Source organism: Poecilia reticulata, chromosome 12 (assembly GCF_904066995.2).
Source record: "Poecilia reticulata chromosome 12, P_reticulata-male-v2, whole genome shotgun sequence".
Lineage (NCBI taxonomy): Eukaryota > Metazoa > Chordata > Actinopteri > Cyprinodontiformes > Poeciliidae > Poecilia > Poecilia reticulata.
In genome coordinates this window covers 8,674,612-8,698,991 of record NC_088841.1, presented here as the reverse complement: position 1 = coordinate 8,698,991, position 24,380 = coordinate 8,674,612, and the positions used below count along the sequence as shown (strand labels likewise).

Sequence of the window (24,380 nt, the reverse complement as noted above, 5' to 3'; positions counted from 1 at the left end):
TTCGTCGTACCAGTTACAGAATAAAGTCTTTTAGAGATTATTTATCCCAGCTTTGCATGTGTAGAGATTCAATTTAATATTTTTTTCTCAATTCTTCTTTCCAAACTCCAGCTCAGCCAGATTGGACGTAGAGCATCTGTGTCCACCTGTTTTCAAATCTTGCAACATATTCTCATTGGATTTGGGTTTGGACTTTGACTAGGACGTTGTAAAACATAAACAAGCTTGAATCCTTTGACCTTGCTGTACGTTTAGATTCACCGCCCTGCTAGAAGACGAACCTCTTCAATCTCAGATCGTTTGCTGCTGTCTTCCAGGATTCCCCAGATTGCAGTATGACTAAAAAGCTCCACTTTTGATACGAAACACATCTAGAAACAACTTGTGTCGTATAAAAGACAGAAAAATACATGAGAAGAGTTTTTAGATGCTGATAGGAACTACGCAAACATAGTCACAGCGACCAGTCTGTCCCCACATCATGATGCTCCCACCACCATGTTTCGGATGGTGTGTTCAGGGTCATGTGCGTTTTTAGGCCACAGTTAAACCGGTTTGCACCGGCTGCCTTGTGAACATGTAAATGTGAAGAATGTTCCTTTGACTTCTATCCCTGCTTGAGGCGATTCTTATTTTAGACAGTAGACAGTCTGCAGGATTAATATTCCTGTTTTCAACAACTGATTGCAGCAGAGGAGTCTGTAGAGGAAATAGATTCTCAATGCAGCTCTAATCACAAAGTTTGGCCTCGAAATTGTTACTTTTCAGTCGTTTTTGCAAGGCTACTAAACAGCTGGTGGTAATTATTCCCCCCTGTCTATGTTGAGCCGTGCATATGCTTTTAAAACCCAAGATGCTTTCTGACTCAGTCGCTGCGCATCCTGCTAGTGAGTGTTATCCGTGCTACCACTGTTACTAAAATGAAACAGTAGGTTACACCCTGGACACTGTTTATTTATGTTTTTGTCTTTGATCATTTCCTGATTTGTATTTGTGACTACTTTGAAAACCTGCACTGCTGTCCTTCTGCTTCACAATTACACGCCGTTGGTCTGTCACATAAAAGCCCAAAAGATGACATTAAAGTGTGACGTGATAAAATGCGATAAAAGTTCAGAGGTCATCGGTGTGTTTGCATTTCTCTATAGTGTACTTATTTAATTGCCAGATAGGATTTTGCACTTATGGCTCCAAACAAACAAACCATCTGCTTTTGCAATCATCTGAGGAGAAAGCAATCTGACAGTTCTGTGTCTGAAAAAAAAAACATATTTGTTTGCTTAGGAAGCAAAAAAAGCACAACTATTAAACAAAACAAAAAAGGAAAGAAGGAAGGAAGGAAGGAAGGAAGGAAGGAAGGAAGGAAGGAAGGAAGGAAGGAAGGAAGGAAGGAAGGAAGGAAGGAAGGAAGGAAGGAAGGAAGGAAGGAAGGAAGGAAGGAAGGAAGGAAGGAAGGAAGGAAGGAAGGAAGGAAGGAAGGAAGGAAGGAAGGAAGGAAGGAAGGAAGGAAGGAAGGAAGGAAGGAAGATGATGACATTGCGGTGGCTGTCGGAGAGGTTTTGTTACCTGAGCAAATTCAGCTAAAGACATCTCAGTGCTGTTTTTATCTTCTTCTTCTTCTCCTTCTTTTCCCAGCTGCCTGTCAGAATTGTGGCCCAGCTACATACACTTCAGTATCTTTTAGCCACTCTGGGATCTCTGCGGTGGCTCGCAGCAGATGCTCGACAGCCGAAGGAATCGGCCATGACGGATGGATGTGTCTGTCCGAGAGGATGGAGGGGTCACCGTGGGTCTCTGCAGTGATGTAGACACTTCCCTCCTCGGCCCCCTTGACGTTTTTAATTAACCTCTTTGGGAGGATCCGTCTTGGTAATCACAGCCTTGAAAGTCCCGGTATAAGGAATTGTCTGACCTTTTCTTCTGTCCAGTTTATTACTTTACCTTTTTTCTACCTTGCATTCGACGACGCTACCACACAATGCAGAAGACAACAGAGAAAGTAGTCCAATTCTGAACTCCCATTTTCTCTCTTTTTTTCTTTCAGGAGTTTGCTCACCTCACTGGAGGTGTTTGCCTTGTCCCCTCTGTTCGTCTAAATTCTTTTTACTTGTTTTACTTTGCGAAAAAAAAAAAAAAAACAAGTTTATTGATCCCGCCAAGAAGTGATTGTGGTTTAATGGCAATTAGACAAGGTAAAACTTATGAGAGTCCTCCGCGTCTCATCTCAGTTCCCATTTTCTCCTCCTGCGCTAATAGACCTTGTGGCCTCATTATGCGGAAGCTGACAAGAAGCATGGACATAAATAAAAATAATCTTATTTTTCACTTTAGACTTCTGAGGGACAAACAGGCCTCAGTACTCCTCAGGGGGAGCCAACTCCTCAGTGTGATGTCCCAGAACAAGCAGATCAAACGCCTCTCCTCTCGGCTTTCTTCCTATCACTCTATTTTGGTTGCCTTCTTTCATGTTGGGGAGCAGTGGCTTAAGTGGCTCTTTTTTTGGGGGGGGGTGGTTTAGGGGGTGAGCTCACTGATGGGCTCTCAAATAAAGCCTGCGAGAGCCGGGGAAATAAATTGGTTTATTCTCCGGCTGGGATTTCAGTGGCGCCCCCCACTGTCGGCTTACAGACAGTGTTAGAGCAGTTGCATCATTTCAGTTTATAGGAGTTTTACACATGTTTTATGAACACTCAGTGGATTGAACAGGTGGAGTTAAAGATTGATCCATGAGGCCACAGCTCCCCCATGTGGATAACTTGTGCAACTTGTCTGTATTGTCATATTGTAGCAATAAAGTCAGTACTTAAAAGAATAAAATAGTTCAACCCATGATTGTTTACTTTAGATTTTGAATGCAGAATTTTCAGTATTTGGTAAGAACTACATGCGAATGAAGGTGATCTGGTATGACGAGACCAAAGTGAAAGTTTTTGAGAATTTACCTGAATGAATATATACACACCCATTCTGTTCTGGAAAGGCCTTAGAACTCCCCAAAATGAGATGGAGTGCCACCGGGTTACAGGATGTCCGGTTCTCCTCTTGTGCCTGTTAACCCAGCAACCTTATCTTGGATAGATGGATGAGTGCATGAACAGAGAGGTTGACTGACGACAGCTTGCATGAGTTGCTAATACACGCTGAAGGCATTTGCTGTTGCCTTTCACATTCTCGTGGAGTTTTGGATGAAGGTTGTCAGTATCCCGTTGGATTTGTACGTTTCGAGCACTGCAGAATGTGCGGATACAGAATTATTTGGCTTAAGTACATCTAAGTTTGCACAGATTTATACATGTGTCTGCTTTTACTGTCTCAGCTCTGCCAACATCGGCATGTATCTATTAACTCTGGCCTCTAGGGCAATTGGCAGGAATTCATGATATGCAGCTCTTGTAAAACATTTGTACTTCACACAGAAATTATAGAATGAACGACATTTTCTAGACGTCACAAACAAGTCTGAAGCCAGGGAAGTATTAGTCATAAACACACCAAAACCATTATAACCAATCAAGGCTGTCACTCGTATTATAGGCTATCTGCAATATTGTTGGTTTGCACTACTGTTACAGGAAGTGTACCGCGACCAATAAGTGGGATATTTATTACGCTTTCGTCGTTGTTCTGACGGTTCGGCAGAACTATCGGGGTCACCACTCCAGGTTATTGAGCATGCGCACCACGGAATACGAGCAAACAAACCGACGGAACACCTTCACTATGGTAACTGTCATCAGCGCTGTTTCAGAAGACTTCTACTGCAGTTACGATGGAGTTGGTGCTGTGGGTATGGCACAGATTGCCCCGGCTTCAGCGTTGGCACAGACGGGCTTTTCTGAACCGAAACGCCCGCTTGTTGGTGATGGAGGCAACTTTGGTAAGAGGACTGATAGGTGTGCAGAGAGAGAGAGAGAGAGAGAGAGAAGTTATTGTAAAAACTGCAATATGTCTGTTACCTTCTACCGTTATGTAGGACGTTGAAATTGGTTCACGATTACAGTTCCCGATTTGAAAGGGCTAGTCCACCTAAATTTTCACTTTAAAAATCACAGACTGGAATATTTAAATTCCAGTCTGTGATTTCTGAAACCTTTATTTGATTTGTAAAAGTTGAATGAAGGGTGATTCCATCACTTACCTCAAAAAAATGTTATTTTTTAAAAAAATACAATACTCATCCCACTCTGACTGGTAGTACAATCATTCAAACCGTCTGCGATTTATGAAACTTTTGTTTTATGTTACTATTTCTCATAGATGCTTTCGTATGTTTGAGTAAACCAAGGAAAATGATGAAACAAAAAAAAACGGCTGAAACTACGGACATGGGGAACATGTTTTTCTTTTGCGCTTCCTCACGAAACCTTTGCTTTCTCTCGCAATATGCTAACTGTAATATTTTCTGGTCTGTTTTGTATACTGTCGCTGATGTCAGTTTAACATTTCAAATATATACACATTTAAAGGACATCAGTGAAAATTCTTTCTTGTAAACTCTTTATTCGTGCAAAAACAATTTAAACCGATTTATTCTCTGCATGTTTATGTTTGTATGAGGCTGAAATGGAACTGCACATGAAAACGGCTCTTTAACAGCCATTCAGACTACCAACACAAAAGAGACACAATCCGTATGAAACGTTCATCTTATGCACGTCTCACCCTTTCTAGTGGATGATCCTGTCCATTTCCATGTATCCTGATGTGATGTCCTTCCTGGATGTTCTTCACGCAGCTTTCACAGGAAACTATGGTTCGACATATGATTCTGTCCTTCTCATCAGCTGTCCCAATGAGCAGGCAGCGCAGGATATTGTCAAGTACAGCTAATTTTTTGGCTTTTTTTTTTTTCATATAGTTGGAGAGATTTACATTAGAATAACATTGTATCAGACTTTATTGCAACAGTTTTTGGATTTAAGTATTTCTGAAGAATTGTGAAAATATTTGTATCATGCCAGTGGGTCTTAGAAGATTTTTTTCTCTGATTAAATTTGTAATTTAGTCAAAGTGATTTAACCAATACAAAGTTAAATCATCTTAGTCCAACTATGACCAAAATAATGTTGAACCACTAACTCAAGAGTTGCATTTATTCTCTTGTTGTTTTTTGTGAAATTATAGGCACAGGGTTTTTTCTCTCAATGTAATGACGTCACAAAAACCGAAGACTAATAGACTTTATTGATTAATTTTCTCAAATTTTTACAAAAAAAAAAAAAAAACACAAAATTGAATGTTTAATGCAGAAAGGTTAGATTATGTCCAACAAAATCGTGTGGTAGACCACTCACTGGACAGGTATCCTGCAGATAGTCATTAAAAATGTATCCAAAAGTACAGTAAGTCACAAAAAGGTCGTTGCCAAACAAGCTGGGTGATTTCTTAGCACTATATTTAAGTATATTATCAGAACGTTGAGTTGAAGTAAAATGTGTCAGAAGACACATAAATGTCGGCTTTGCTGACATTTACTGTACTGGTTCCAGTCAATTTTGATTAAAAAGTCATGCCATTTGTGTTGGTCCATTGTGTTTTTCAGTCAGTTTCCCTTAAGAAAACTAGGCAGTTTAGTTAGGTGCCAGTTTAATTAACCAATCGAATTTTGCGTCAGCTCCCACTGCCAAAAGTACCAGTTCCTGCTTTATGGACTGTGGTCTTAATGAGCTTGATGCTCTAGCAAACTCACCAGATCTCAACTTCTTAAAGAATCCAAAGATTGTGAAGATGGGAATCACTTAAGAGCTGAAGTTTCACCGTTACAGCAACTCCAGCAGGGCAACAAATTGATAATCTCCTTGTCATGCTGCCTCGATGTAGTTATTTCTGCCAAAAGAACTTATGACAAAGAACTGAGTACATAAACTCAGACTGAGCCGAACAGTTTATAGGAGTTCAGTTTAAAGTTTGTTGTAAAGAAAAAAAAAAAGATCTTTCATTTGATTTTTATGCCTTCTTTTTACCTCTCTTTATATCTGCCAACTGTTTTTCTCTGTGTTTTTTCTTTATTAGATCGGTAATGGAAAAAAACCTGGCAGCCAGAGTGAACATTCTCCCCGGGACAACAACAATGTAAATCCCACACAAGCGAAGAAGAAGATGTTTCCTTCTTCCTTGCACACAATCACTAAAGTTCTAATTGGTTTTCCCCATGAGTAAGCTGTTAGCTCCCCAATGTGGTCATGTTTTTTATATGGATGAGTTAACGTCCCTGTTTATGGGTAACCAGAAAAAGGAAAGGAAGTCTAAAGAAAAAGCTTGAGTGTGTTTTAGTTATTAACTCAACATAGGTTTTCCATAGAACCAGAGAACACATGTACCATGCTTTCAGACAAACAGGCTTCGACTGAAATAAACCCTATGTGCAGTTGAAATCAGATATTTACATATTTAAATTTTTTCTTCACTGTCTGAAGTTAAATCAGGCCTAAAACTTCTCCTGTTTTAGGTTAGTTGGAATTACCAAAATTATCCCCATTTGACAAATGTCAGAAAACTTAAAGAGAACATTTTTTAGAAATGTCTTTTGTAACTTTCTTTGAATTCAGAAGTTTCCATACAACTTGTCAGAAATCAGGGATATTTGTCTTTTACGCTGTACGACTTTGATCAAACCCTTTGGATGAAAGTAAGTCTGCTATTGAAACAAAGTGGCTGGATGTTTGTAACTCTAAATTATATGAAATTAAAATAAAAATAACTTTGAACACTTCTGATTTTTTTATATAAAGCCTCCTTAGCTAGAAGGCCCTGTCAAAGTCCATCCCTAAATCCAGCAGTAAATATGTGGTTTGACTTCAAAACTTATCTAATCTGAAGGAGCTTCAGGTATTTTGCTAAGAGGAATTGAGGGAAAAGAATTCAGAGATCAGTATGTATGGTACTGATGCAGGAGGATCAGAACAAATGCACACCACACTTTTCAGATATTTTAGCTTAAAATTGTTTATTGTTGTATTTTCTTTTGGTTTCTTTTTATTGTCTTAACAGCATCTTGCCACTGCTGCTTACTGCTTTCTATTCTGTTATGTTTTGTGGCTCATCAGTTACAACAGGAAAAGTAAAACCAAAGTTAGAAGAGGGATCCTGATTGTAAGGTGTTTTCAATTCACTTCGATTCACCGTTTTCAATTCTGGAAAGAAACGCACGTTTTTAATTGTGTGGTGTTGTTGCAGGTGGTGAAAACGATGTCCACAATCAGGACAGTTGAAGCTCATATAAGGTAAAAACATTATAAAGTTGAGGGTTTTTTTTTTTTACCTGTTATCACATGTCAGTTCATTTGCTTTTAGAACTTTTTGTAAAACTTCAAAAAGTAGGAAATAAATAAAGAAAGTTCATATCATAATGTCAGTGAATATCAAGCTTGTCATTAGGGGCACAGATCTGAGCAAATTCTATTAACACTTAGACTGGACTTGTTTTAGCATGGCAATTACTCTTGCTTCCATAAACCTAGCCTGCCTGTTTGACTGGCAATCCCTGCTATAAACTAAATTGTAAATTTATAAATTTTGCAGTTGAAGAATAAATGAGTAACAGCAAATGTTGCTGTAGGATTATTCTGCACTACCCCTGAGGCAACAAGTGGTGAATAGTTCACCATTCTGTGCTTGATAATGTTTCACTTTGTATCAGTTGTTATAAGTAGTTACAAATTGCTTGTTTAAAAGCATGTGCATATTGCGCAATGTTGTGGCTTAAGTAAGAGTCAGTCTGGATTCTTTTACGCATCAGGCTTAAAACTTACGTTTGACAACTCTTGATCACTTGGTATGATTTTAAACTCTTTGCTGTTTTCTGGCTCCCTTCAAGGTCCATCAATCCCTGTGCGAAACTGGAAGCCAAGTTTTTTGTAGGATGGTATTCGGCTTTACACGAAGCGGATAACGACATATTTCCATTAAAACTGAGAAAGGCTTGAAGTCAAACCAGTCACATTGTGAACAGCAGTTAGAAAGTGTGCACGCTGTTGTTCAAAGTTCTCTGAAAATGTTCTGCACAGTTTATGTTTGTTGCTGATATTTAATCTGTTTTGTTGTTCAAAGTTAATTTGTTGTGGAGATATTGTTTAATTAATTGAAAATGTGTTTCCATATGATTGTATTGTTTTAAGAGAAATAAAGATTGTTATTGGAAGTCATCTTTCTGACACTTTGTTCCCATGGAAATTGAAACAGCTTTTAAGGCAAAGCGATATCCAACTGGGTATCCATCTAGTCAAGATTTGCACGTTCAAATAATATTCTTGGTTAAATCACTTTTACAGACACAACATTTTTTGTACTTTTTTTTAAACTTCTCATGTTTTACCAATATTATCAGAAATGGCAGGGTTAATTTAAATTTATTGGTTTCCTGGTACAATCCTAGCATTTAAGCATAATTTAAAAAATTTTTATCGAAAGGCTACTTCAGCAGCTTGATGTTAGCCGTTGATTTTATCCATTCCCATCCCCATTTGTTTGATGCGTGTGAAATAGTATCAAAAGTTTGAGCTAGATTAGTGATATTTAGGGTTACGTGTGCAGCAAAGCCTTTAATTTGTGTCACTCTTACTTTAGATTTACTTTAAACCTCCAGTGTGGTGTATTTAAAGATGCCTAAACCAAGAACAGGAAGAAGAAAATAAAAATGATTTGTTTTGTCTTGAGCCCAGCCATTCTGCACACATTCAGAGCAGGTCCAGGAACAAGATGCCCTATTTTGATCACTGGCTGATAAGTGGGTGCACCATTAGTTTTTAATTCAAACAAAATGTTTATTTCCACACCTCTTATAGTCATATTAGATTAAATAAATTACATTTTTACTGTATGAACAGTACAAGTAAACAGATTAGGTTTCAAACCTATGGTGTTTACCTTAGTAACAATTGAATCAAATTCATCCTTTTTGTTGGATGAGTGACCAGACCATGACATGTGTCTAACATACAAATCGTCTTGAAAATGGAACCAGAAAATCAAATGAATTATAAATGTGATGCTAATAAACACATTATCATCACAGCTAATGAACACAGTCTTTATGGTTTTATTTACATATAAATACTTTAGGGTTGTAGGACAAATCTAAGTGGTACCATGCACTGGATGAAGGCGACACAGAGACAAACTGACATGTACAAACTAAAACCAATCTCAATGCCCTGAGAAAAAAAACACAAAGGGCAACCAGAGAGAATGACCTCTTATTTTCATGAAATGAATGGATGTGACAAAGGAATGTATGCCCCACTCTACACATTGCCTTCACAGGAAAAACTGTAAAAAGAGAGTGCATGGCTGGCGGGAGCTGAAGTACCATCATCTATAAATGACCACAACCACTTTGACGGAGGAGTTGACCTGTAGCACCAGATGATTGGCTCCTAATTCTCACAGAGAAAGACCAGAAAATGGTCTGACAGTGCCACATCATTTTATTTTACAAATATTACTTTATGTTACAAACATATAAGTAAATGAGCTATCAGCACATATATTGCATTGCTGCGAGGGCATCTGGCTAAAAAAAAAAGGTGCTGGAAGTGGGATGTGCATTCCCACACAGGCATACACTTGCGTGTGTGTGCGTGTGTGTGTGTGCGTGTGTGTGTGTGTGTGTATGCGTGTGTGTGTGCGTGTGTGTGTGTGTGGGGGGGGGGTGTATGTGTGTGTGCGTGCGTGGTGCGTGTGCGTGTGTGCGTGTGTGTGTGTGTGTGTGTGTGTGTGTGTGTGCGTGTGCGTGTGCGCGTGTGTGTATGTGTGTGTTATTGTGAACAAGGACTGTCACATGGCTTATAACAGCTTTTGAGAAGTAATGTTTGACTCTGTGGCTTCCTGCATCTCAGTTCTTTACCCATGCAATTTTCTGGTCAGCAATTTGGCAGAGCACATTTTCAGCCCTTTTATTCTACCGAGGCATCCATTAAGCTAAACTAAATTGATAGGAATATATCTACCAAGGTCTGTTATGCTCACAAAGACCCAGTAGATGTCTTTTAAATTGCTGAGCCTTTCAAATGCTTTCCCACAGGAAGATCATAATGAGATAAAAGGGTTCAGTTTCGATAAAATTTCAATGTTAGGCATATTTACGTAATGTGTTATAATGGGAAAGGCATCTACAGAACTAGTTAACTTGTTAAATATATGTGCAAAAAGGGTAAACTATATATTTTTTTTTAAATCATGCTTTATTTGGCCCTTAATAAGAAATGTTTGTTTTTATTAGGATTTGGTATTGTAACAAATTAATAATTCAGAATTGTACAATTGTAACATTTTAACTGGTAAAATAATTAAACAAGGCTCTCCAAGATGTTCCCAGAACAACTTGTTGGTGACCGTAGGTGGGTTTTTAAGCTACCTTCGATTACCTATAACATATCCCTCTTTGAAAAAGTGTAGTAATTTGTTAGCAAATGTCAAAAACTTATTTGGTCAAAAGTACTCAAAATATTGAACAGAACTGTACTGCATATCTTGGTGTAAGATGAATGCCACTCATAAGATGGCGGCCCTGTTGACATATGATCCCCAAAATATCGCGAGACATCGCACACGATGGAATTTTTTTTCATGGCGGCGCCCTTTCATTAAATGTAATACCGCTGAGAGAGAAGGAAACGAATACTGGGCTAAGTAAATAGTGCAGAGCTATTTCTGTTTCTATCTTTCTGCAGACTCTTTTGACCACCTCCATTACATGGAAATTCTCGGAAGAGGACGCTTGTTTTCACAAATACGACTGTGGCTTCGGTGAGACCCTGACTTCAGCAGACTCCTAAATAACAACAGCATACAACAAAGACATCAACACAGATGATACAGGTAAGTGCAGTTGCTTTTTTCTACAGTGATCAGAACTTACTGGTAGCAACACGACCAAATAAACGACACGATACACGTGAAAAATGAACGAGCAGCACAAAATTTGCACTCCGTTATAGAGCAGCAGTGTGCTAAATCTACTGGTCGCAAGATCAGCTAATGACATGTAAACAGATGATTATAATTCAAGACTGTCATGAGCGCATGACAAATACTTTAGATTCACTAAAGTATTTTTGACATTATTAATACGCGCAAAGCGTAACATATCTTATCTGCTTGGCTATTGGCTTGCTATTAGAAAATTAAAAATCATTAAATGTCAATAAGTTCAAATTGCGCATAAACCGGTGCATTGCATCTGCTCTAACATGCATCACAACACCTGGAAGCAAATGTCAATTGGAAGTGTATGTTCCAACTTTGTATGTTCCACAAAGAGCAGCATAGAAAATGTTTAGATTTTTTTCTTTCTATATTGCTCTTACCTTTGGAAATATGCATCTAGCAACTTTTACAGCTTCATAAAGATTTCTGAAAATGTAAGGCATTGCATATGAACAAATTTGCACTCATATGTTGACCGCTCTTGACACAAAACAAGTTAGTGGTCGAGATGCCAAAGCTCAGAGAGATCAGTGAGGAAGATGTGGCTCAATTTCAACCACTATCACCATTTCAATACGCAACAGGAGCAACACAATTGCATGTTTTCCTAATATCATGCAGCCGTTTACTGGGTTGAAAACATCATAACTGTGATCCATAATACAATGAATTTCATTTTTTTTTTTAAGTAAATTTTTTTTAAAGTCTGTTTATTTTCCTGTAGACATCCATTGGTTGGTTTTAACTAAAAACAATAAGGCCTTGATGAAAGAAGCTCTGTTATGGACCATCAAGACCCAGAACTTACCATGAAGGACGAGGAGGAAGAGGAATTGCAGAGCAGTCCACTCGCCACTAGTAACCTACTTATAAGTTTGTCATTTAAGCATAACACTTTTTTATGCTGCTAAAATCTTCATGTGAATGCAGTATTAGAAATGTGTTGGTTTTGGATACTAATGTTTGTTATTGAGGCTTGCTAACCAGTTTTTCATTGAATTCACCAGTATCAAGGATTGTCTGACTAAAGTAATGTTGCCCATGTGACTTGTGGGATCATAGAGTCAGAGTTGTGCAAGAAGTTAATGTTATTTGAATCTTCCCTGCAGATGTCGACCAGCTGTTTGTGGTTAAAACAGAAGACCCGGACGAGTGGTCCTGTGGTCTGATCTATCACAGTCCAGAGGATGACACAAAGGGGGGGCTCTCGAGCAGTCCACTACCCACTGGTAATCTCTTTAACAATTATGGATATTTAATTTGGAGAAAATTTGTTTTGTTTTTTTAAACTGCTACACTATTGGAAGGTTGTTTCAACTGTGATCAGAACAAAATGGCTCTAATAATAAATTTAGCTTTATCCAGTTGTTGTTATGTTATCTACTCTCCTCACCAATAAGACCTCCTTGGTGTGTTACACACAGATATCATCTGCATGGCTCATGCTAAAACTCAAACTCACCTTTCATAAGCACAGACGTTAAAAAAAAAAACATCATTTGAAACCATTTTTTGAGAATAGCATGGTAGCATGTTTGATGTGATCTTTTTATGTTAAACAAATGGGTGAGTTAAGATTGAGCTTCTCTCACTATCCTCTGCAGGCCCATGTAGGGCTGGTCGATATTAGAAAATCTTGGGATGAATAACGTTGGTAAATATTGTGATGGCAATAATATTGTAAGACATGTCTATTTTCTTCTTTCCACTCTTTCTTATCTGTGCATCCATCACTCTGCAGTAACTCTAGTAACTTAATAAAATAGTACACAAACATGTACTATTTTATGCTTCATTTATGCATAAATGAAGCATAAACATTTAACTCTTAAATTGCGTACAATTTAAGAGTAAACATTCACACTCAGATTCAAAAATACTTTATTGATCCGAAATGGAAACTAAGCATGTTTAGTGCCAAAACAAGAGCAATATGAATTCACCTGGAAAATCTTATAGTTGTGTGTGTTTTAATGTTTTCTTTGCAGATGACCTGCAAGTAGTCAAAGAAGAAGCGTCTAATGAATCGGACTACAGAATAAAACATCAGGGACCAGAACTTTACATAAAGGAGGAGAAGGAAGAAGTTTCAGCCAGTCCATTGACAGCTGGTATGTGGATTTTTGAACTGATTCAACTGTTTCCATTTAGCTGAGTGTGTGTATGTGTTTGATGGATAAAAACTTTGTAGCACTACTTTGATACTCGACTGATGGTGTTGTTTTATTTGTTTTTTTTTTCAATTTTTGGTTAATGTTTCTATACTTTCTGTGTAAGAACATATGATATGGTAATGTGTGTAACTTATATTTTGCAACAGTTTTTATTTATTTTTTCATAAACCAATATCTCCTCATCAATAGGTGTGCCTTCAATTAACCAAAATGTGTCAGTTAAACTATCAGAGCTTTGTGGAAAGAACCCCGAGGTTTAACCCAAATCACACAGTTAATAGACAATCGCACTGATACTGACGACATGTATATAAACTTTCTGAATTCAAAGAACGTTACAAAAGAATCTGTAAGAAAGGCTACTTGTTGACATAAACGTGTATTTTACGCTTTCCTACAGATGTCCGGAAGGTGCTAGTGGTTAAAGAAGAAGTTCCTGATGAATGGAGCTTCTCTACAAACCATAGGAACCCAGAACCTCTCAACGATGTAAATGAGGAAGAGCATCGCCCATGTAACGGCAGTAGTGATTTTGTTGTCAGTTACAATGACTGGCAGATAGAAACCGCGCGAGAATTGGAGGAAAATAATGAAGTAGAATTTAACACCCCCCGAAAATTTTTTAGCTGTTCCATCTGTCGTAAACAGTTCCTCTACCAGGAGTCTTTTCAGAAACACATGAAAGGCCATTTAGAAAAAAGTGACCTCAGCGTCAACGTTACTGAGAAAGGTTACATTGTAAAGCCAAATTTAGATTCGGAGACAATCGATTTGGAGAAAGTGTTTGGTTGCGATGTTTGTGGCAAAACTTTCCACCAAAGGTCCTATCTCTATAGACACAAGCGAACCCACACAGGAGAGAAAGCTTTTAGCTGCGATATATGCGGTAAAGCATACATTGACAAGTCAACCCTTAGCAAACATATGAGCATCCACAGTGGAGAGAAAGCGTTTGGCTGTGATGTTTGTGGTAAAACATTCATCCAAAAGTCCAATCTTTACAAACACAAGAGAATTCATACAGGAGAGAAACCGTTCAGCTGTGATGTTTGTGGTAAAGCATTTATATACAAGTCTATCCTCAACGGCCATATGTTGGTCCACACAAGAGAGAAAACATTCAGCTGTGATGTGTGTGGTAAAACATTCACGGAAAAGTCCAATCTCCATAAACACAAGAGAATCCACGCCGTAGAGAAGTCGTTCAACTGCGACATCTGCGGGAAATCGTTCATCAGTAAGTCGACCTTGAACAGACACGTGGGGATTCACGCGGTGGACAAACCATTCAGCTGTTTGGTCTGTGGTAAAACATTCCACCAAAAGGTAGTTCTCAATAGGCACATGGGAATCCACACGCTGGAAAAGTCCCTTGAGTGTGACGTCTGTGGCAAAATGTTCAAACAAAAGGCGCACCTTGCTACACACAAACGAATCCACACGGGGGAGAAACCATTTATCTGCGAAGTGTGTGGAAAGGCGTTTAACCGAAAGGAGAGGCTTTGCTCGCACAACAGAATCCACACGGGAGAAAAACCATTTGGTTGCGATTTTTGCGGCACCATGTTCAATGACAGCTCAACCCTTAGGAAACACATGAGGATTCACACTGGAGAGAAGCCCTTTGGCTGTGATGTTTGCGGTAAAAGGTTTCGATTCAGATCGAATGTCAAAAAGCACATGAATACCCACACGGAATAGAAAATCAATGTTGTAGGAATGGATTTGCTTTACTCATAAGCATCAAAACTTGTCGCCGTTGTATAATTCAACTATTTGGGATTAGAAATGTGGGATTTAAAGTGCAAACAAAATATTTTCCTTTTGTAAGACCACATTTACATGAGAGTAATGTTGAGGGGAAAGTTCCACACTTAGATGAGACGGCAAAGAAACCTTGAATCAGCTGTAGTCGTCATGCCAGGCCACAATGTGGCGCTGTGATTTTAGCACGTCATCAAAACACACACACAAGCTTTTGACGCCGCATTACCTTCTACCTCATTTAGAGAAGCGTGACCCATCTCCGATAAACCGAGTTCTCATGTATCACATATTTAATCCATATCAGAAGTTCCCTTAAGCTGAAAAGGCTAAGTAGCGCAAGTTCCCCTCGGACGCCTGATTTAAAAAACTGCTGATGTCAGAGACTCCGATCACTGGAGTTGTGTAAACGTGCAGCTGGATTGCCACAAAAATGTTGCAGTTTCACTGAAAACTAGCTCCGTGCAAACAAAGCTTCACATATGGAAAGACAGATGAGCCTCTCTGTTGAGTTGTGTTCATACTGCAGAGAAATGCACCTACTTATACAGTTTTATGTCGTCAGCTTATGTATGGTAAGAAATGTTTATGTACACGATAATTCTCAGCTAGGGTTTAGCCTTGTGGAACCTCAAATGTGATGGTCCAGATTAACCACTGCTCAACGACAAACTCATATTGTACAAATGAAATTATTAGTAATACTTAATGTAGAATAGCACTAAGTGACAAATTTAATGGTTAAATTTTTGTAAATTCTTAGTGTTAGTAGTTAGTGTATGTCAGTAAAACATTTCTAGTTATGAGGACTATAAATTACACATAATATATGATCAGTCCTGTTTATGATTTTTCAAAATGTTGTTGTACAGAAATGTTTACTCTAGAAACTGAATGGTTTCATTACAAATTCACATTTCTGTTCTTGAAATGTTTAATTGTACTTAAATATTACCTGGATTCTTATAGTTTATTTTATTTAGGCTCCAGTTTGCCTTCATTTTTATTTTAATCGATTTGCACAGTATTTATCAATGCATAGTTTTACTTTTCTTATTTGTTAAAAGAAGAAGATAAAGTACTAAAGTGAAGCTCTTTACAGTTAATGGAAGTAGAAGTACAGGGAAGATTATAGGAAGTACATGCCGGAGATGTATAGGTCTGCTGTCACAAAACAAAACAAAACAAACAAAAAAAAGAACGGACATCCTTCCACCACTGCACATTCAGTCCTGTATGATTGACTGGAGACCAAAACAGTAAAGTTATTGATGTGTATTTATTTTCTCATCCCACACTGGAGTCTGGAATGTTCTGGGTTTCTAACTCAGGCCTCTTCTATACAAACTCTTCACTAATTCTGATGATTTTCTTGATCACTGCTGGTGAAAAGGCAGTTTACAAGAGACAAATAACAATTATGTCTTTGTGATACTAAAATAATCCCTCTTAATAATGACATGCTTATGGACATGAGGAAATGTAAGACAGCAAATCATGTCATGCTGTTCTATTTATGTTTTTTTATTTTGTCTTCGTTGTTGCCTCCACACCATATATGTTTCCTATTACCTCTGATATAACTGTATTTACAATGTGATTTTTTTAGAACAGAGGTCAAAGAAGAAATTCTACGCCTTGTTTATGAGTCTTAGCAATAAATACCTTCAAATTTGAATTTATGAAATAGCTGCATGCTTTGATTCCATATTAACCTCAATAGCACTGTTCTGTTTCACCATCACTTACGCAATTGTAAAGGAAAAAAATAAAAAGAATTTGGTCATGAGAGTTGTGTTGAGATGTAAGATGGAAACAGCAGCACGTGAGGTAAATCTAAAAGCCTGAGAATTATTTCTGTTAATCATGGGAATCAAAATATAGCATCTCGCGCACATATTGTTATATGTTTTAATCTTGTGGCAGGTTCTTTAATGGTTTGAGAACCACTGATGTAGCGTTTTGTGTGTGTAAATATCTTATTCCTTTATTATACTCTGTTCCAGCTCCTAAAAACACAAAGAAAAACAACCAAAAAAATTTTTTATTTCAGTAATTATATTAAAAGTGTACACACAGATTGTGTAATTTCCTGCTTGGATTTCTGTTACTTTTCATATCATGTCTTAGGATGACTGAAAACCCAAAAGGTCAGTTTCACCAAAAATTAAAAGCTACATGAATCCAATTTTCTGCAATTAAAACATTAATTTTAATTGTAATTAAAAAAAGTTAATAATGTGGAAGGTTGCTGACTTGATACAGTGAACAAAATAAACACCCTCCACCAAGGTGTCAAAAATTTAGGTGGATTGGTACATCAGTATTTAAAATCAAAGTCATAAAATCAGTTTATTAATAAAACTGCAAAACAGTACAGTATTTATTTGAAAAGTACTTTTAAAGAACACATCTGCTCCATCAGCAGACAAATATACATAAAAAACAAAAATATACGTAAAACTAAATATGCAATTTATTTAAGAGCCATACTTGACTTTTGCAAAGAAAGCCAAGTAAGCTATAAAATTCTGTTTTATGCTGCATGAGTATAACACTATCATAACAGTTAGCAGTACTGCTTCCCCCTCACCCCTTTTCAGTTTCATATTTATTAATCATCAGAATCTATGTTACATTATACTTTTTTAAAACAAACCCTAACATACATGCTTATGTCTCAGTAAGATTGAAAAGATACAGTCTGAAAAATAAAAGTGGAATAACTAAAATTAAAAATGTATTCTTTGAGACTGTGGCAGTGAAGGCTTTTACTTCAGTCGAAAATAATTTTTCTTCCTAAATGTTTGTAAGAATCGAACTAATAAGACTAAACAGGCTTTTTACAAAGAGAGCAACATGCTCTTTCATAAATTGCAGAACTTTAGTTGCTATGTAATATACTCGTGAACCGGTGAGGTGAAATGTGACATCACGGTGACGGCCCTAACAACGTCACAATTGCAACGTAGACATTTGTTAGCAGTAATGCAGTGCTGCTGCTGTACGCCAGATTGATAGTACGTTTAACGTTTTCCAAAGAACGGCAGGAAAAGAGGAATTCTTTTAACATTGCCATGGCGCCTAGTAAAGGAAAGAAGAAAAAAGGTCTGAAAACTTTGAAAGACAACACACTTGACCTCGAAGAAGAAAAGAAGAGGAAGGCCAAAATGTATGAAACTAGCACTAAACTTTGGGAAATGAAGCTGAAGAGAGTTGAGCAGGAGTTAGCCTACCACCGGAAGGAACTGTACAAGAGGGCCGGCGATACTGAGCAACTAAAAAGCTCCCTATTCCTGGCGGAGAAGAGCAATATTGGCATCACTGATTATTGGCTAAAAGTATTAAAACGTAAAGATGAGAAGCTCAAAGTGCTGGAGGAAAAGATCAAAAAGCAAGAAGAGATCGCAGGACAACGGACACTTGAGGTGGAAAAGGAAAGGAAGCGAGATTTGAAAAAGTTTGAGGATGGCATTTTAAAAAAGAATGCCACTGAGGCTCGGATACAGAAGAAAATTATTAACATTAGAAAGCAAATGCAACTGTCTAAAGAAGAATACAGAGAAAACCTAAAAATAAAAGACGAGAAATATTTAGTCTTGCTGAAGGAATCAAGGGAGAAAGAATGGAACTTCATGTGCAAAGAAAGGGAGATGAATCAGTTGAAGGCTGAGCAAGAAAACAATATCGCCAGGTTGGAAATTGAACTGAGCAATGCTAATAAAGAGAAAAATTGGCTAATTAAAAACCTAAAAATTGCCTTGATTAATTTAGATGAGCTGAAGCAAATTGCTCAGAAACTGTCTAACGAAAAAGTCTCACTGGCGGTGGACAGAAACGTTCTGATATCAACGTTACAAACGAACATTCGTGAGATGGATTTTAAAGAAAAGATGACTGCTGAAGCCACGGCCAGAGCTGCCTGTATGGAGCAGGCCCTCAAGCACATGAAGGAAGAAGCTACAGAGAATGAGAAAAGAAACCAAGTCACCACCCAGGCCAGTCAGGTGGAGTTGGACAAACTACAAAAAATTATCACCATGCGAGAGAAGGAGCTCTGTCAAGTGAAGAAGCTGGCGAGGACCATTGTGGATCAACGCAAAGACATGGAGATGTTTTTCCACGATGCCCTGGAAAACGTCCGACAGGAGATGGCTAAGGAAAGAAAGAAGAGGGTAAAGGGGGCGAAACAAGACTGTCAGAAATTTAGAGACGGAACAGAAGGAAAGGGAAAGTTCCCCCTCATCCACAATGTCGATCAAAGTCCCACCAGCACCAATTCTGTCTACTCAGACATGAAGGCGCCTGGAAATTGGCCCCATTGCAAAGAGGTTTACATATCTGATCTCACTTGGGAGCAAAAAGAAAAAGTGCTCACTCTTCTCTTTGCTAAAATGAACGGAAATGCAGAACGTGCGTCAAAATCGAGTACGACGAGGCTCGACTGTGATTTCCAAAGTGGAGGATGGCTTCACCGCCGTGGTCCACAAGAAAGATTGATGAAAGTTCTGTAGGACGCAGAGCCGCCGAACGCTGTCAAAAGTTTCATCAATAAATATATGCATTGAAAAAATACTTGTGTAATTATTCATGCTCTTAGGAAAGGACAATAACTATGTCATTTATTAATATTAGGAAATGAGAAATAGAGAAATTATAAGAATTGTGATTTATCATAGCGATAAAACTAATGTTTGCAAACCAATAAAAAAAAATAAATAAATTGTAGGGTTTTATGGAGCCCCCTACTGCGTTCCTTGACAATAAACAGTAATTATTGTGCTCCCTAACAGTAAAAGTTGCTTTCCCTCGCAATACATTTTTTGTTTTAATAGATTTGCATTACCTCGGACTAAAATGCTGTATTCCCTCACAACAGCCTTTGTGTTCTCGCGCAATTAATGTTGCGTTCCCTCAATAAATGTTGCATTGCCTCCCAATAAAGTTTTTGTTCTCTCATAATAAACTTTTTGTGTAATCGCAATAAAATGTTCCCTCACAACAGGCTTTGCGTTCTCTCTCAATTAATGTTGCATTACCTCGCAATTAATTTTTTGTTCTCCCGCAATAGACTTTGTGTGTCCTCACAATAAAACGTTGTTCTATCCCAACAGGCTTGGCATTCTCTCACAATAAATTTTGTGTTCCCTCGCAATTAATGTTTTGTTCCCTTGCAATACATTTATTGTTCCCTTGCAATAGGCTTTGTGTTTTCTTGCAATCATTTTTTTGTTTCTTTGCAATAGGTTTTATGTTCTCTTGCAATTAATGAGTTGGTATTGAAGTCAAGCGTGATGAAGCAGAAAGACCTTTAAAAGTGGCAGAATACCAGTCTTTATACTGCTTATATATGAATATATATATATGAATATATATATATATATAAACACCAGAGCAATAGAGGCTCAGATCTACCACACCAGACAAGACCCAAGGTGTAGGTTGTGCAAGGAGGCCCCTGAGACAGTCCAGCACATAATAGCAGGGTGCAAGATGCTGGCAGGGAAAGCGTACATGGAACGACATAACCAAGTGGCGGGCATAGTGTACAGGAACATCTGTGCAGAATATGGACTGGAAGCCCCGAGATCAAAGTGGGGAACACCCCCAAAAGTGGTGGAGAATGACCGAGCTAAGATCCTGTGGGACTTCCAGATCCAGACAGACAAGATGGTAATGGCGAACCAACCGGACATTGTGGTGGTGGATAAAGAACAGAGGAAAGCCGTTGTGGTGGATGTAGCAATACCAAGTGATTACAACATCAGGAAAAAGGAGCATGAGAAATTGGAGAAATACCAGGGCCTCAGGGAGGAACTGGAAAAGACCTGGAAGGTGAAGACTACAGTGGTGCCTGTGGTCATCGGGGCCCTCGGGGCAGTCACCCCCAAACTGGAGCAGTGGCTCAAACAGATCCCAGGAACAACATCAGACATCTCAGTCCAGAAATGTGCAGTTCTAGGCACAGCCAAGATACTGCGCAGAACCCTCAAGCTCCCAGGCCTCTGGTAGAGGACCCGAGCTCAGAGGATGAAACAGACCACCCGCGGAGGGTGAGAAGGGAATTTTTATATATATATATGACTGTGTGAGTGTATGTGTGAATGTATCAAAATAAAATGTTTGTTTTATTTTAGTAAACTTTGTGACTTTCAAAAGGGAAAGTCGTTGTTGCAGGCTAGTTATGTGTCATACCACCTTCACTTATGTAGCACCAACCACAAGATGAAACACAGTGCACCACATGGCTGCATACCAAAAACATATATTAAAAAAATATATGTTTTATATAAGACTTGCAAAATTTCAACACTAATAGTTAAAAAAAAAAGTTCAGACTAAGTCTCGCTGAGGTTAAAAGCCAAAGAATAAAAATGGCTTTTACTAGAATAAAAGAGTATTTGGATGTTATTAACAAAAATGTTGAAAAAAGCAGAGATTTAAAATAAACAAACAATAGGGCCCCACATGGCTCCTATTGTGACGCCTTTTGCAAAGGGTGTTTTGAGTGTAGGGTTCACCCTATAAGGGTCAAAGGTAAACTCTCACTGGCGATGGACAAAAAAGGGTGCACCTTATGCAAAGGGTGCACCCTTATGCACCCTTTGCATAAGGTGCACCCTTTTATAGCCACTGCTATATAAAAGGGTAAACCATTTTTATAGCAGTGGCCCAAGGGTAAAAATAACAAGACTGAAGCCAAGGCTATTTTTTGGGAAGATGTGTATTTACAGAGTGGCAGACGCCTTCCTGTTGTTCTGATCAGGAACAAAAGAGATATCAAAAACGCAATTGTCCCCGATTCAACTCCCGAGCCACTTAATGCCCTGCCTATTTTTATTTTATTTGTTTATTTGAAAAATAAAAGCGCAAGAACTATAATTAAAAATATATTAATGACAGTGGCAGAGATCCGGGGAAGGCTTTTACTTTAATTATTTGCAGGAGAAAAAAAAAATTAAATTAGTTCTCTCTTTTTAATTTTTTTTCTTGAATGTTTGCAAGAATTGATCTAATAAGATTGCCAGTAATTTTTACAAAAACATACTTCAGAGGTTGCAGAACTTTAGTTTGCAGCGTGACCTCACAGGTGAGGTGAAGCATGTGACATCACGGTGATGTCCCTAATGACTTCCCTGATCATTTCACGTCGGTATTCTGACTTCAGCATACATTTATCTTACAGATAGACATTGGTTTACCAGTTACAGTGCTACTGTGTGCTATCGCAGTAATACATTTAACTTTTTCTTAATAACAGCAGGAAAAAGTGAATTCTTTCAGATCTGTCATGGAGACCAAAAGAGCAAGCCAGGGAAAGGACAAAAATCCCCCAAAAAAGAATCATGAAACCCAAATAGATGAAGTCAGCTCTCTTAGGGAGATGAAGCTAAAGAAAACAGAGAAAGATTTAGCATACCACCAGAAGGAACACTACAAACTGGCTTCCGAGATTGGAGAACTAAGAAATCTCCTATACAAGGCGGAGATTAACGAATTTGGGGCCACTAGTTATTGGCAGAAAGATTTAAAAGTTAAAGGGGAAAAGATCAAAAGCCTGGAGGAACAGATCAGAAATCTACAAGAGCTTGCTATTGAAGATCGTCGTAAGTGGGAAAATGAAAAGAAGCAGAACTTCAAACAGTTTGAGGAAGACATTTTAAAAAGAAAGGCCATTGAGATTCGGACAAAGAAAAAGGTAACTAACATGAGGAAGCAAATGCAAGTATCTAAGGAAGAATACAGAGAAAACCTAAGAAAAAAAGATGAGAAATACATGCGCTTAGAAAGGGAAACAGCAGAGAGGGAAAGGAACCACATACGTCACCGAGAGGAGATGAATATGGTAATGCTTGATCTCAAAAACACCATTGTCAACTTGGAAAACGAATTGAACGATGTTCACAGGAAGAATAACTGGCTAATTAAAAACCTCACATGTACCTTGGCTAATTTAGAAGATACGAGGCAACTGGCTCAATCAATGTCTAAGGACAAACTCTCACTGGCGGTGGACAAAAAAATTCTGAAGACAACATTAAAGAATAATGGTTCTGACATTGCGCGTCTACAAAAAATACTTACTGAAGTCAGGGCCAAAGCTGCTCATCTGGAACAAGCCTTCAAGAATTTGGAGAAAGAATCTACAGAGAATAAGAAAAGAAACCAACTCTTGAGTCAGGTAGAGTTGGACAAACTACAGAAAATTATCACCATGCAAAAGAAGGAGATCTGTCAAGTGAAGAAGCTGGCAAGGACCATTGTGGAGAAACGCAAAGATATGGAGGTGTTTTTCTACGAAGCCCTGGATAACGTCCGACAGGAGATAGCTAAGGAAAGAAAGAAGAAGGTAAAGGAGCCATATCAAGACTACCGTCAGAAATTTACAGACGGCGTGGCGGGTAGAATAAAGCTCCCCCCCATCCACACCTTCCATCAGTATCCCAAAAGCACCCAATCTGTGTATTCAGACATGAAGGCAGCAGAAAAATTGCCTCATCTCCCCAGCAAGGAGGTTTACATATCTGATCTCACTTGGGAGCAAAAAGAAAGAGTGCTCACTCTTCTCTTTGCTAAAATGAACGGGGATGAAGAACATGCGATCTACCAGAAGATGGATTTGTGAGAGTCCTGTAGGAAGAAGAGGAGAGTGCTGACACCAAACCTGCCGAATGGAATTGAAAATTTCAACAATAAAAATGTGCATCAGAGTGACCTTCTTTAATTATTTGCGTTGTTAGAGATGGACAATAGTTATCCTTTATCATTATCAATAAATGGAAAAAACAAAAATAATTCTAATTGGAATTGCAATTTATCGCCATAGTGATAAATTAAAGCTTCCCTTGCAATAAATGCTGCACTTCCTTGCAATATTTTTTTTTATTCCATTGCAATAATTTTGGTTTCCCTTAGTAAATGTTGATCTTAATAATGTTAACTTTTTTTATTGATATAAGTTTTTCATTCTCTTGCAATAAATGTTGCAATCTCTCGCAATACATTTTTGGTTCCCTTGCAATAGGTTTTGCATTCCTTAACTCAATAATTTTCTTGTTCCCTCGCAATAGCCTTTGTGCTCTTTTGCAATAAATGTTGCGATCCCGCAATAACGTTTTTAGACCCTTGCAGTAGGTTTGGTGTTCCCTCTTACAGTAATTTTCGTGTTCACATCACATGACCTGTTTCACATGAAAATGGGTCCTTTTTCCAACCAGAGTGGTTAAATAATTACTGACAGCCAAAACTGTCAGCAATTATATTGTGAGGGTATGCAAAAAAAAAAAAAAAAAAGTTCCCCCGTGTCTTTGTTTGAGTTAAACAATGCTGTGGTGATTCTACGAGAATATCAACAAGTAGAGAAACATCAGAGAAACAGTACTTTTACAATAACATAAAAATTGCTTAATGGGTGCAGCAGGTGCCATCAAAAATCTAATTTTCAAATCAAGTTCACAACAGTAGTGACACTTTGGTTTAATGAAGTGTGTGATCTTGTGAATCTTGTTAAACCAT

The 24,380-nt window shown here is 38.1% G+C and overlaps 4 protein-coding genes across 4 annotated transcripts; all 4 read left to right on the top strand.

The window, feature by feature from the left end:
• Positions 1–3,714: 3,714 nt before the first annotated feature.
• On the top strand, positions 3,715–8,144 carry LOC103473393 (protein CutA homolog). The gene is made up of 6 exons (XM_008423621.3): positions 3,715–3,877; positions 4,672–4,820; positions 6,013–6,072; positions 7,047–7,092; positions 7,177–7,223; positions 7,817–8,144. Exons 1-6 carry the CDS (start codon positions 3,770–3,772, stop codon positions 7,923–7,925), a joined length of 519 nt encoding a protein of 172 aa, XP_008421843.1. The 5' UTR covers positions 3,715–3,769; the 3' UTR covers positions 7,926–8,144.
• A 2,186-nt stretch (positions 8,145–10,330) lies between these two features.
• On the top strand, positions 10,331–16,653 carry LOC103473392 (uncharacterized). The gene is made up of 5 exons (XM_008423620.3): positions 10,331–10,818; positions 11,651–11,784; positions 12,036–12,155; positions 12,915–13,037; positions 13,501–16,653. Exons 2-5 carry the CDS (start codon positions 11,709–11,711, stop codon positions 14,799–14,801), a joined length of 1,620 nt encoding a protein of 539 aa, XP_008421842.1. The 5' UTR covers positions 10,331–10,818; positions 11,651–11,708; the 3' UTR covers positions 14,802–16,653.
• A 387-nt stretch (positions 16,654–17,040) lies between these two features.
• On the top strand, positions 17,041–19,866 carry LOC103473391 (basal body-orientation factor 1-like). The gene has a single exon (XM_008423619.3). It carries the CDS (start codon positions 17,942–17,944, stop codon positions 19,376–19,378), a length of 1,437 nt encoding a protein of 478 aa, XP_008421841.1. The 5' UTR covers positions 17,041–17,941; the 3' UTR covers positions 19,379–19,866.
• A 1,832-nt stretch (positions 19,867–21,698) lies between these two features.
• On the top strand, positions 21,699–23,575 carry LOC103473390 (basal body-orientation factor 1-like). Its single transcript, XM_008423618.2, has one exon. The coding sequence runs from the start codon at positions 22,156–22,158 to the stop codon at positions 23,488–23,490; it is 1,335 nt and encodes a 444-aa protein (XP_008421840.2). The 5' UTR covers positions 21,699–22,155; the 3' UTR covers positions 23,491–23,575.
• Positions 23,576–24,380: the final 805 nt, after the last annotated feature.